The sequence below is a fragment of the Epinephelus fuscoguttatus genome, linkage group LG6 (assembly GCF_011397635.1).
Source record: "Epinephelus fuscoguttatus linkage group LG6, E.fuscoguttatus.final_Chr_v1".
NCBI classification, from domain to species: domain Eukaryota; kingdom Metazoa; phylum Chordata; class Actinopteri; order Perciformes; family Serranidae; genus Epinephelus; species Epinephelus fuscoguttatus.
The window spans coordinates 4814894-4829808 of NC_064757.1; the positions used below are offsets into that span (position 1 = coordinate 4814894).

Here is a 14915-nt window from a genome sequence, read left to right on the forward strand (position 1 = left end):
AGGGATCTGAAGCGGCGTCAAGTGTTTGACTGCTCCGCTATGTAGCAAAATGAAAACCTGGTGATCTTAAATGACTTTTGAACACAGGCATATGAAGTTAGCCCGGTTATGTGAGGACAAAGGAAAGGCATGTGCTGGGCCACAGCCAAGTAGTTCCATATGGGTGTTGAGTTCACTGGGTCCAGGTGGCACGTGGGAGCATACATCACATGTAGGTCCAGCATGGATCTACTGCCCCCTTATGGCCTATAACATGCAGTGCTGCAGCAGGCCTGGCTTTTTGTGCTAATTTATGGAGTTGGGTTTTATGACACATGAAAACTAAATATTCTTCCACTGTATTATCTAATCAAAATCAAATCCTTTCCTGGCGTGTAATATGCTTCTTTAAACTGGATACCATCATCCAAATGCATTTTCCAGTTGGACAATGAATGCAAAAATCCAAGGGTGGCCTATATTTAACATTTACTGTTTAACCTATGTTTTCATGCCTGGTGTGTACAGTTCCCAAGAGATGCTGGTTAAAGTTTACTGCAAAGAAAAGAAAGCTGCATGTAGAAAGAGTCAGTGAGACCATTCAGTGGAAAAGCTGAGGAGAGAAAGTGCTGTCCCCAGCTGGTAATGATTAACCATGGAACAGAGGCAGTCACTAAAGAACCCTGATAACCCCACTGGCGACCTGCTCAGCAGCCATTGGTCAGCTGTTGGGAGGGGGGGGGGATGACCCAGGGGATGACCCAAGGAGGAGCCATAAAGGCAAAACATGTCCTTACACAGGTCACAAAACAGATTTTAATCTGAACGACTTATTTGCCTCAACCAACTTCAATTGAAATCTAAAGAAAGAAAGCAAAACAGAAAGCCTAAACACTGACTTCCATCTGGCATGATAAACTGGACGCAACTTAAATAATTAATCCAAATGGATGTATGAGAGAATAAGTGTGCAGCTACAGCTTTTATGGACTGCATTTTACCACCACCCCAAAGAGCTGCATCTGTGCCCAGGAAACTGCACTCTCATAGGTTTATAACCCTATGAACCATAAATCACTCCCCAATAAATGATCATCTGCATGTTCAAGTGATGGATATGCCAAGTTTGGGGAGAAAGATTCAGATGAAGGGCTGTGGCAAAAAAAACCTAAACTTTCTCATTTGGGATATCCAAATTGACATTAGGACTTCATCTACAGAGCTTGTGTTGAAAACAGCTGTTGCTAACTCAGCTATTTGGCCCCTGACCTGGGTTTTTTGGTCACTGAATGTGGGTCTCTGAATTCCCACCCCTGTCAGAGCATTTACAAGCCTGAGGAGTCCTGCCTCAGCCCCCCTTGACCTCAGCATCACCCTTGCCCAGTGCATGCACCGAGGCATCCTGAGAGGAGAATAGGGCCAACAGAGAGAGTGAGTGGTCGCGGCCACAAGCCCACCTCGTCAAGTTTACAACCCAATCAGGCTCAGCCTCATAAATCCACGCCTCCTCCTGCAGCATGCAACAATGCCGGCCATTCACTGTGTGTTCAGGTTTAATAGTTCCTCTCCAGCTTCCTTCCACTTCTCAGCAACCTCCCCTTCCTCCTCCTTTCTCCCCTTGCAGGTTTATAGAGGGAGCGATGAGAAAGCCCAGGGTGGAGGAGAGCTGCACACAATCAGGTCAGCACAGAGTCACGGCGAGGTCAGCATTTTCTGAACTGTGTCCGACCTCTGACCCCCCCCATGGTGCCACCTGGCGCTACGATGGCAGCCAGGGGAGTCCAGAGTGAACTTCGCCTGAACCTGGAACTTAACATTGGACCATTGCCTCACCCCTGGCCCTTTGCTCCCAGTTTCCTCTGGGCCAAGAGTCACACATTCTAACATTTCAATTCTCAAGTTTTAGGTTTGCATTTAACCAAAGCCACTTCTGTTGATGGCATCAAAGTTACAGCCTTTCACCCAGAGGTTATGTTCCCACGCAACTACAGACTGAGGCTGTTCAGTGGTACAGATATAGAAAACAGAAATATGTATTTTTAGCCCAAAAGCAAGATAATAATAATAATCCTCTTGTTATAAATCTTTAACTGCTTGTTGATTTTTACCATCTCGTTTTTATTTCACACACACTGTTATTGCCTGTTAATGCTCCAGAGTCAGTGAGACTCATGCTTATGGGAAAAGCTGCTCCATTATTATTATTGAGTTTATACTCCCCTCTTGTGGATTTGACTAGAAATTGTAAACCATTCAATAAAACTATAGCCCTCTACATTACCACTAGATGGAGCTACTATCTTATCATTTTATTTAATACCAGAAAGAAAAACTGAGACAGACTGTTGTATGAACTGGGAGAAATACTACTTTTTCTGAGTTACATTTTACTGACATTGTCAGACGGTTATTTAGTGAAAAGTCAGTCAGTGCAACAAGGCAATTCACTTAAATCTATTTTTTAAAAAAACAAACCCATTACGATGTACTGTGCTACAAAAAATATGCAGACTAAAATAAAGAAAAAAGAACACATGCATGTTTTTGAACTCACCCATGCTGTCAGTCTGTTCGGACTCCAGTGGATGGTCACTGTAAAAGCCTGAGGGAAAGAGGTACACAAGTTAGCTGGTGGATGGATTTAACAGAGATTTTCCTCATTATGTAGACAAAAAAATGTTTCTATGTATTTTATGGAGAAGAATAAATTACGTGTATACATTGACAAATACATAAATGTACTTTAGAAATAGAAAAATATGTTTTCATGTACTCTATAAATGCATTTCTTTTGCTTTGTGTGAGTGTGTAAAGATGTTTGTTTTTGGTTGATTTTAAAGTAAATGTTGGTACAGTGTCGCTATGTCAACAGAGTATGTGCGTTCCAGTTTCCATACTACCATACTATATACTATGCCAGAAAAAAAATAGTATGCCCCAATACATAGTAAGAGAAATGCAGTATGCAAAAAATACCAGAATGTTGTACTACATCCAGCCCAATTTTGTAGTGTGCAAGCCAGCATGCTTTTCTGGCTATTTTGATCCACAATTCACCGTAACATCCACTGAGTCGCAAACAGATTGACAACTCAATTGAAGTGCAACTTCTAACAGCTGGTTACAATGACAGACAATAGCACATTCAAGTAACTGATGACCAGTCAATTAGTAATTGACTAATTGATTGATAAAGGCCCTGACACATCAAGCTAACAGTCAGCCGTCACTCAGTGTTGGGCTGTCGGTGAAGAACAGAAATGGAAGTGAAGAAAGTAAACAAATAGTTAAGTCCAGAGGGGGGAGACTAAAACAAACTTGTTACATAAGGTCAGATTATTTTTCTTTAAACACTGAGCTCTTTAGCATAAACATTTTCTGATGGTTTGTATTATCGTTCACTGGCACACAGTAAATATGCTCTGTTCTTTCAAGACTGCATTGTATTATTAATGTGCAAAGTGGCTAAGTAGCGTCAAGATGGTCTTTCAGTTTCCATTTTTGAATGACAATTACAGATTACTGCTGCCTGCTGGTGTGGAGAGTTATTTCCTCTCAAGCAGGTGCAGAACGTTCTTGTTGGCCGTCGACTGTGGTCTTTGCAGTGTGCTTTTGTGCAAAGACACAGCGAAGTCATGTGACGCAACAGGGGACCATCATCACTACTAGTTCTCTAAAATTGCTTTGGTGTGTCAGGGCCTTAAACCAGCACAGCCTGCACAAGCTGCAAATGAGTGCAGGACTTGTGCACAAGAACTGTAATTCTAGAGTAGTTCTTTGAAATACCACTAAAAGTTAATTTGAACAAATTATCAATGTCCAATACATGTTGGTGTGTGTACAGACCATTAATGGACAGAGGATTTTAGGGTCCAGAGCAGAAATCTAAACTCCTACGCAGCAGCTTTTTTAACTAATCTCCTGCTTGTTTGACAGGACATGGGCCGGTTCTGCCTGACACTTATAATAACCATTTACCCACAATATTTGTAAAGTGCAAGTATTGAGTAATAAGCCACAATACTCAGTCGGACAGAAATTGAATATGCCATCCGGAACCTTGTACTGATGAGTACTGACTTAACTGAAGCACTAATTTGGCCAGCTTTTGACCAAAGTAGGAACAATAATTACTGGCGAAATGGTCAACTAACATCTCTATATTCAAATTACAGTATGACTTGTACATGAATAAGACAACAAACTGCTAAAGGCTCCACAACTGCTCCAATTCTGTACTCATGTAACCTAAACTGTAGTTAAGTATAGCACTAGCCAGAGGACACTTAAATAAATAACTGTTACTTACTATTGGCTTTATTATTTACTATTCAAAATAGTACACAGGTTTAATCTCAAAAGAATAAATGTCATTAATCTATATGCACATTGTCCAGAAGTCAGAGCTCTTACTGAGAGCAACACATAACATGGGACCATCCAAACTGTTCCGTAAAAGAGTAGATTAGATCCCTCAGTCAGTATTCACAGTTTGCAGCTCGGTATCAGCAGTGAAATAAAGTCATATCTCTGCCTCCAGCAGTCTTCATGTTCTGCATTCATCTGTGAACTCAAACTGAGATTACAAATAGAAGAGGACAGACTGTGTATAAAGTGCACCCACATGTTCACTGTGATTAGTTTGTGGAAATTTAATTGAGGTATTGAGAAATCCTTAAGGTCTGATTTTCAGTATGCTCCACTTTCTATTAAACTGAAACAGAGATGCTTCATTGAGGTGATGTGTTATAGTGCACAATACACAACACCAGAGGTCAGACTGTTGGAACAGGCAGCTGAGCTGAGAATGCTGGTGACCCCAAATGCTGAGGATAACGTTACAGGTCTAGTAAAAACGCCGGCCAGCAGAGAGAGACCGCGGAGATAAACAGCAGTAGAGCCAGAATGTTTTCACATCTGACTATGAATTAAAGGTTTATTTTCGACCAAACTGGTGTTAGTCATTGTTGGAACAGTGGAAAGACTAACCAAGATGGTTTTGGTAAGTTTTATTTTGTTTCTGTTCCGTCTAAATAAACTAAGCACAAAAACAAAGGAAATTTGTGTTTGGTAGATTTTTTTTGTAACAGTGCTTCTTGGCAATACCAGTGGAAAGCTTGTTTATTTCCCTTTTAAGTGGTGTCACACTTGTAAGGAACATGGATTTGTGGGATGAGCAGCAGAGCTGAGTAAGTGGGTTGCACCCATGAAAAATTTGCCAAATCTTCTCTGCCAATGCCAAACAGCTTTTTTTTTTTGCCGTTGACTCTTGTTTGGTGTTGTTTGGTGGATTTGATGATTTAAATCTGAAGAAACCAGACATATTGGCAATTTAACAATTTATTCATTTAACAAACATGAGCCTCAGTAGCATGTGGAAGAACCATACACAGCCACAACAGCCTGGTACCTCCTCCTCATGCTGGTCACCAGCCTGGTCACACACTGCTGTGGGATGGTATCCCATTCTTCAACTAGCATTTGTCGCAAGTCAGGCAACGTGGTTGTGTTGGTCACTCTGGCAGAAACAGCACGCCCAAACTGATCCCACAAGTGTTCACTGGGGTTGAGGTAGGGACTGCTGGCAGGCCATTCCATCTTCTACACTCCCAAGTTCTGGAGGTAGTCTCTGATAAAACTCACTCTGTGGGGGCGAGCATTGTCATCTTGGAGGATGGAGTTCAGTCCAAGACTGTGGATATATGGGATTGCCACTGGTTGCAGAATTTCATCTCGATATCTCTCTGCATTGAGATTGCCTCCAATGATGACAAGCCTTGTTTTTCCAGTGAGGGAGATGCCGTCCCACACCATCACACTGCCTCCAAAAAAAAAGTTACTCTACTGGTGCAGCAATCAGCAAAGCATTTTCTGCATCTTCTCCACACTTTGACCCTACGATCCAACTGCCATAGGCAGAATCTGGACTCATCGCTGAAAATAATGTTCCTCCACATTGTGCACATGTTGCCGACACCAGCACAAATGGGCCTGATGGTGAAGGGCAGTTATGGCAGGCCTCCTGGCAGCCCTATGAGACTGGAGATTGGCTGTATGCAGTCTGTTCTGAATTGTCTGGGCAGAGAGCCATTGGCCAGATCATCTGTAGAAGACTGCCTACCGTTCCTAAGTGCTGACAGGATGAGGAAACGGTCATCTTGGGCTTCCGTCTTCTTGGGACGCCCACTTTGTGGCCTGTCTCTGACCTCCCCCGTTATATGGAACTTGGCCTTCAGTTTACAGATGGTACTAGGGCTCGCTCCAAATAATGCTGCAACTTGGTTTTGCAGAACACCAGCTTGAAGTTGCCCTATTGCACGGGCTCTATCCAGATCAGTCAAACGTGGCATGCCGATTCTTGGAGCACACACCAACTGACCACTGTAGCAGGGCCCATGCTCACAGGTATTGACAATCAGCTGCCAAACAGCTTACAAATGTGGCACCATTTAAAAAGGAAATAAACAGATCTTATATACCAACGGTATAAGATCTAGCAAAAACAAATTTCCTTACTTTTTGAGCTTAGTTAAGAAGTGTGTTTGTTTTTGAATTAAACGGCATTTCAAGTTGTAGTCAGGTAAAAGAGAAAAAAATTCAGACAGTGCATGGTTGTATTTTTCTGTTTATATGAAAAATAGTAAGACTATCGTAAGAGTGTGTGTGGGGGGGCGGGGGGGGGGTAACAACATGGCGGACTCTACATTTAGAGACATGTATTTTTGGACAGACAAAATACACAGAGCTGTAAAGTTGTCCACTATGGTACCAGTTTGCTGCCAGCTAACTGTGGCTAACTTGTTTGTCAGTTGTTGGGTCCGTGATGTACTAGCTTAACCGGAAAAAGGTCCAATACTAACAAGCTGAAAGGGGGCATATCATCACCTATCATAGTGGAGTCAGACATACTTCGGTCAATAAAATGATTCCCTACCCATGCTTGTATATTGGGACAAGAACATTGAAATGAAATGGCATAGTGCTCAACTTAACTTTGCATGTAAATGTAGTGAATGTCTACCTTAGTAAGCTTTAACATTTTTGTAAGGTGTATTTTTTATTATTATTGACAGAGGTAGACTGTAGCTGATTCCTCTGAACCTAACTGAATCTTAAAGATGTATTTCATGGATAGAAAGATGGTCTTTTTATAAAGCTGGTCTGTCTAAGCAGTAGAAAGTTGCAAATTCTTTGTTGTTGCTACATGACCAGAGGAAACAGAGAAAAAGGGCTGTGGCCACGCCTGTAAAGGCCCTGACACACCAAGCCGACGGTTGGCCGTCGGTCAAAGTAGGACCGTCAATGAGCATCTGTCGCCCCAGTTTTTGCAGTGTGTCCTGCACCGTCGGCACTTCGGTGCCGGCTGCTTTTCGGCTGATTGAGCATGCTGAATCGGCGGCGAAGCTTGTCGGTGAGAGAGAGATCACTCTGATTGGCTGTTCAGGTTTTATTTCCTCACCCCTGTAGCAAGTGAATCTGCCTGTAGTGAAACCGGGGCTAACCGGTGCTTCCTCCTCAGGCTCCACTTCACTCAGCTGCCTGACAGATCTGCTGCTTCTTCCCACTTTAACCTGAATAACAAACCGAAGCTAGGGAGCGGCTAGCGGAGCATTAGCCGCAGCATGACCGGAGGGAAGCACAGCCAGTTAGTCTCCGCTAGCTTCCCAGCTAGCCCCGGCTCTCCATTTGGATCCAACCGGAGCACCGAGCCCTGGTTTGTTATTCAGGTTAAAGTGGGAAGAAGCAGCGGGTTTGTCGGGCAGCTGAGTGAAGTGGAGCCTGCGGAGGAAACACCGGGACCGTCTGGATGTAATAGTCCGTGGAGGTGTTGCGGTGCTCGGCTGCACAGATAGGAAACCCCTCGGCTGACAGAATGTACCACTCTGTCACTCCACTACTTTATGTCATGCATTCCTCGGACTTCCGGTTTCCCTTTTTGCGTTATTTCCTCTCACGCAGGCGCAGAACATATGTGCTACTTGGCCATCGGATGTAGTCTTTGTAGTGTGTTCAAATGCAACTAACACAGGGCGACGTGAGGCGACACAGATGACGCAACAGTTGGCTTTTGTCGCCACTAGTTCTTTGATGTTGGTTTGGTGTGTCAGCACTTTAAAGTATACACCCCCACCCCCCACGAGGCAGGGGGGCCTTGGAGTCCAAGGAGCCCCTCCCCCACTCGGTCAACAACTATGTTTTTTTTTTGTTTTGTTTTGTGTTTTTTTACAATTACATAAGGCCCGTTTCCACCGCAGGAACTTCAGGGTAATTTTATGGGGCTGGGGCCATTGGTGTGTGTCTCCACTAGGGATGCACCGAATATTCGGTAACCGAATATATTCGGCCGAATATTGCAAAAAAACACACATTCGGTATTTGGTGGAATAAGTTAAAAGCAAGGCCGAATAATAGCAGTGCGGTTTTGATAACGCAATCAAACAGCGTGCCTTGACGGGCGGATTGAAATGTTGGCAGTGTGGCGATCCGCCCGTCACCGCACTCGCATTTGCGACTAAAAATAGTTTTGAGCGAGCAAAATAAATCATTCAGCACACTGTGCGAGCAGTCTACAGATTTCAACCACCAGCAGAAACGAAAGGCGAATCCCACCGACCGTGGGTTGAACGGGGGTCACAGACACAGACAGGAATACGTATTCCTGTCAAATATGACGGCCATCGGCTTACCGGCGAGGAGAAGTCGGCTCCAATAATATCCTCTTCTTGGCGTGTGGACTGCCCAGAAGTACCTGAACAGCCAAGCCAGCCGAACACAGGTATGTGACATGTCAGAGGAGAAATGAGCCGTTCACGGCACGCAAACCTCACCGCACTTTAGGGACTGTTCTTTACTGAAGAGGCCATCAGGGGAGGAGGGGTGGCTGGTTGATTCTTTATTTATTTATTTTATTTTGATCCCCCCTATGTTCATCACTCATTGATGCTGTTTTTGAAGTATGAATAAGTCAGTAAGTAATTTATTCCATTGAAATATCATTGATGTATTATAGAAAAGTGATTTATCTTTTTATAAATGACAAAAGGCACATCTGCCTCATTTTCGCTGTGATATCGTGATACTACTGAGAACCATGATATTTTCATCGGTATCGTACAGTGGGATCCAATTTTGTACTGTGACAACACTAATCTGGAGGGGGTTCATCTGCAAAAACTAATGAAAAACTAAACAACAATATTCGGTACTCGGTACTCGGTATTCGGCCAAGTGTTTAATATTATTCGGCTTCGGCTTTGGCCACAAATTTTCATTTCGGTGCATCCCTAGTCTCCACCGCAGGAACCACCCCCAAAGAACAGAGTTCCATAACGTTTACAGGGGCTAAACAAGTCCCTGCCTCAGAGTAGGTACTCAGAATGGCCCCTAAAAACTCCTGGCTGGGGCTTGGGGTTTACTTGGTCCTGATTGGATATACTCAAGGCGGGATGTGATGTCAACAGAAAGTGACAAAATAGCCTCAGCAGAAGAGGGTTAGCTCGTTCATAGCTTCCACCACCATGTAAACGAAGAGACACGCCAGAAACCCAGCATCCACCTCAGCTCCTCCCATGTTGATCATCGTCTTTCTTATGTCTGCTGTCTTCTTCTTACTTCTGCTTCGTACTTCTGCTTCTTCTTCTTTGTTGCTGTTCTTCTTTGTTTCTTTGCCACGTCGCCCCCGTCAAAATGGTCGCGCAACAATTACATCACATCCAAAGCCCGGTAACTTTATAGGATCCTTCCTCCTACCCCACCCTCTCAGTGGAGACACAGCGGTTTAGAGGGCCACGCGAGAGGACGTTCCTGTAAAGTTTCTGCCCCCAAGATAGTACCAGGAACTTCTTCAGTGGAAATAGGCCTATAGGAGCACATTGTGATCCTTCTGTCTGTGTTTCCATTACGGCATTGGCTGTGGCATTCGCATTTGACCCTACAACTACCAGAATGCACTGCTGTGCACTGGACCAATAAAAGCACTCACTGTTAGATGACATAATGCTGCATCCACATGCTCCTCGGATGGTCCCATTTCAGAGTTGGGAAGTTTTTTTCCGACTTCAATCTGTTCATGAACTTTCAAATTGTAGATGTGGAAACAACATGAATGCTACAAAGAAGGTGTTGTTGTTCTCTCTGGTCAGAGCATTTAAAAATACATTGATAACAGTTTGAAGCTTTATATTACAAAATGATTTTGTCCCAGACTTGTTGCTGCACCAGTACATCCCCTAAAACTAAAATATGGCTTTAACTAACTAACCTAGACCACTATGTGGACATCAAATAGTAGAAACAACCGGATACCATGTTAAAAATTACATGAGAGCAAAATATTAACATGCATGCCAACGTTCCAAGCTGTTGTTCTGACTTGAGGGGGCATTCACATGAGTTTTCCATGTTAGGAACGCATTTTTTTCAATTATTCTGACACCACATGAATGCAGGGGTTATGTGAGCCCCTTTATTTGAGACGTGGTGCTGCAGATGCATTCCATACTGCACCCACAACTAATACAAAACAAACTTACCAAGATGACAGTTATCTGAGCACTGCTACAATACCATGTTGTAGTTAACAAAAATGAGACCAAGCGTAGCAATAATCTGCTTTATAATTCATGATAAGGGAGATGTTATTCCCCTTATAAGTATCGAGATATAACCCTTACTATTACCATTACCCTAACCTTAAACACCTCTCTTTTAACCTCATATTTCATAACTAGCCTAATGCTAAATTAGCATTTGTGTGTGGGAGGGTCACTTGGCTGCTCCAGCTGTATCTCCTTGGTCCGTTTTGACACAGGAAACATTATGGCTGCCTGCTGGTAACAGATGATCTCAAAATACAGTTGAACAGTGAGGTAAAATATGTTCCTGAAAACATTTGAGGCGCAAAATAGTCAACGCAGATATCATATTTGATCAACGCAGCTTAATTCCATTTGATGCAAGTTTTTTCAGCCTCCATTTTTACTATACAGGAAACAATATAGCCTACTTCCTGAGAGAGGGACGGCCCTCTCTCAATCTGCTTCTGTGTTTGTTGTGTCTATTGTGGCGGGCATGGTCTGTGGTAGTCAAAGCAGCCATAGAAAAAAAAAATCTATCAAATGATGTGTTGCATGAGCAGGGAGATCGGGGCACTGGTACGATGAAGGGAGGTTTGCCACAGCTCATTTACACATACCATCCAAACTGTTATGATACAAAGCTGGTTGAAAATCAGCAATGTCCTTTTAACCACAGAAGTTGCAGTTAAGTTGGAAGAAAGCAGCAAGCACACTTCCAAAACTGTTCCAGTAAATCTCAAAAATATATACATGCAGGGGCTTTCACAATCAGTCATCGGAATTACATTATATTAATGGTTGTTCCTAGGCAATCTGTGTAATATTATCAACTGTACAGTAAACACTGAATCATCAAATGTATAATAAATCAGAGAGGTGGACCACACTGACAGGAGCAAATTTTTATCTTTAATTCAGAGTCTGATATAGCGCCTGACCACCATAGGGGTCTAACTATAACCCTAGAACAATCTGTTTGCTTCATATTGGTTACCCTCTTGCTGTCTGAGCTTTATTTTATACCCTCTCTTTTCCCCATCTCACCTCCATCAGCAGCCTGGCCATCTGTGTGGCCAGCGTCTGGAGACATGGCGTCCACTTCTCACTTACACAGCAGCGCCCAGGCAGCTACATCACTCATATCCAGACGGTGCAGAATGTGGGCTGTCGGTGCATCAGATCCCCCTATCTGTGTCAGTGTACCACCCTGCTATCAACAGCTGTAGACCCCTGACCTGACACACGCCAGCTGCATCCCCCTCCTACTTCCATCCCTGCCCCACAGTCAACAGCAGCATATGTTCTCCCTGGAGCATACACCAACACACACAAGCTCTGTTCCAACACACACGTGCCTCAGACAACCTTTCCTGAACAGACACACACTTAGCTATATTGACGTATAACACACGGACACCCATGCAGACAAGGATGAGTGTCTGTAAGCACCTCGCATGTCACTGATACTTAAACTGAAATACGTCACAGCTTTGAGTTGACATTTACAAAAAGATCAATAGATCACAAGTGACTGCAGCACTGATGTAGAGGTAAAAAAAACAAAGGTAATCTGTAATCTCAAGTCAGTATTTCAACTAACTAAAAATTCTGCATTTTTGTTTTGTCACATTACTGCTTAACTGCTATAGCATGCTTGCCATTTTTCAACTTAGGACCATGTTATAGCTTTATATGTTTGAACCCATTTACTTTAAATCACTGCTAACCTGTTTTCACAGCATGGGGCAGTTCTTTTCAAAGGTCAGCTCATCTAAATTACAAAATACATAATTTCCTACTTAATTTCCTACAAGTCATTTACACCCATACAGTTTAGCTTTAGTGTTTACATGATCACGTTTTGAGATACCCGTCTCTGATGTTTGGTCACCTCTTTGTTGAGGTACCTAGCACACTGATCTGATACTAAAAGGTAGAGCTAGAAACACTGCAATCAGCTGATTGGTCAAGAGAGAATGGTCATTCTTTCTCTACAAGGACTCAATGCAAAAACCTTCTGATTTTTTAATTATCCTACTGATTGCCAAACAGACTGTAGGGTAAACCCTTCAGCCAGCTCATTCTTATTTGTTAAAAAAAAAGTCAGCGTATGACCACATTCCTTGGAGTAACCAGGTGCAACCAGGACATTCCTCTGCATCGCCCATTTAGAGTTAAAACAGCAGGAGCTAGATGAGGCAGTGATGGCTATTGCTATTTAGTAGGATCCCCACCTACAATTAAAAGGATCCTCTGTGGAAATGCTAAAAAGGTCTAGGGTTTAGGTATATGTCCATATGGGCTGATACCAGTTCTAATAGTACTCTACCAATGTTAGGTAGAAACATGGCTTATGGATATATGGCTACACTAGCTTCTCTGTGAGACTTTACTTGTACACCAAATGCTGATGTCAGCATGCTAAATGCTAACATGAATGATGTGATTTACAGTTATTAAATTGAATATTACAGATTTCAGAAAAGATGTCCTTGAAAGTAAACTTCTGTACCTGCAAACTTTGTGTTTGTTAAGTCTGTATAGTCAAGTTTTCTGAGTTTGAACATTTAAGCTTCAGCCAGTTTTGCAGGTTTGTGCATTCTGTTTGAATTTGGCAAGCTGGTGCAATCCCACTGTTACAACATCTCATAATTCCAAAGCCCCAGGAGTCCAAAAAAATGTACCATTGGATTGAAAGCCCATTTGCCCATTTTTACAGCCTGTTAACTGTAAAATAAATGCACATTTGTTTGGGATTGTTTTCAGGATTGTATCCAAATCTAAAAGGATGTAGTTTACCACATCCTGCCAGATTTAATGCATCAGGGACGCAGGACACATACCTAGCAATATCACTGTATTCGTAACCCTTTGTTGGTTGGGTTGGTTAGGTTTAGGCATGAGGAGTGAGATTGGTTAAGGTTAGGATAAGAATATCAGGGTATGCCAGTCAAAAGAAAGTAGGGCGGGTCATATGCCTTTACCGTGGTCCAATGACTAATTAGCCATGTGCTTCTGTTTGGGAGAGTGGGCAGCATTTTCAGAAAAAATGCCCTTCATAGATTCAGAATTATGAGCTGTCAGAACAATGGGTGTTTTTGCTATGGCTTCTGTGTAAGATTAAGCTTAAAGGAACAAAAGTGAATGCACAAACTAACATTTATGGGCACAAAGTACTAAAACTTAATCCAAGTTTAAAGATTAAGATTACAGATACAAAACTGTATTTTCAACACACCTTTTAGAATGATAGTAAAATGTTTATCTTAGTTTAGCTTTTTAGCATCTATCTTAGTTCGAGTTAGCACTAAACCAAAAGTGCGGCTGAAAGAACGTCATCAGTTTTACAAATAAGCCCCGTTTCCACCAAGCAGGCTGGTTAAGTTCAGTTCAGCATATTTTTTTTCCGTTTCCACTATGAAAAGTTGTAGATGTACCAATGCAACTGTTTCTTACTGTACCCATTTTTGGTCAATTGGAGTACCTAGCACACTGACCCAGTACTAAAAGGTTGAGCTAGAAACACTGCAGTCCACTGATTGGTCAATAGATAACAGTCACCCTTGCTTGGCGCTGACTGAGTTGTGGTTGATTTTTAAGGTTATGTAACCACTGTTCATACTGTGGTAAGTTTTACAACTTTACTAAACTATCACTATAAAATGAAATGATGTTTTGCTGCCTCTCTCAGCAGCTGTAGACTGAGAAAAATAATATAATTCACTGGGCCGACTGCTGGCAGTTTTCAAGGTGGAACATTTACTTGTAATGTTACTCAGTGCATGAGTTGATAACATGAATCCATCAACACACCTTAAATTTCAATATGACAGCTTTGACCATTCCATTAGCTTTTAATTGTCTCTCTTGGATGACATATACTTTTAATTATAAGTGGCTCTTCAAGCATTTAAAAACTATGTACTATTTTGGACCGGATTATGTGAGCTGCATATATTCTAATACTAACTTGGAGAGGGAAAAAAAAAGCATCGGAGCATCGGCAATACTAAACCCCTGCGCTTGCCTTTGAAGGACTTAATATACAAACCTGGTATTTTTAATTTTTGGATTGAGAGAGGCTCTCACTGCAGCCTGTTCTAATTTGTTCTGAAAATGGTGTGCAGCCTCATTTTGACAATGATAAACGAGGTGCAGACTTTCCTCTGTGTCACAGATGATGAGGAAATACAGCAAGTGCTGAACAGAGCAGTGAGTGTCAACAACTCTGCCAATGATTGCATTTAAGAAAAACACCAGCAATGTCCCTATTATTCTGGATATTCCACGACATCACTGTAAACCGTTTTCCAGATCTGGAGTAACAGGGACATTGTTACTGAAAAGAGACAGTGCTGT

The 14915-nt window shown here is 42.4% G+C and overlaps 1 protein-coding gene across 1 annotated transcript in view; it reads right to left on the bottom strand.

Annotated features, from left to right (window-relative positions):
* nr6a1a (nuclear receptor subfamily 6, group A, member 1a) overlaps positions 1-14915 on the bottom strand; it is a 140012-nt gene that overhangs the window by 100822 nt on the left and 24275 nt on the right. Inside the window, exon 2 of the mRNA XM_049578801.1 lies at positions 2534-2581. Within this exon, the coding sequence (XP_049434758.1) occupies positions 2534-2581 (48 nt within the window). The remainder of the gene's footprint in view (positions 1-2533; positions 2582-14915) is intronic.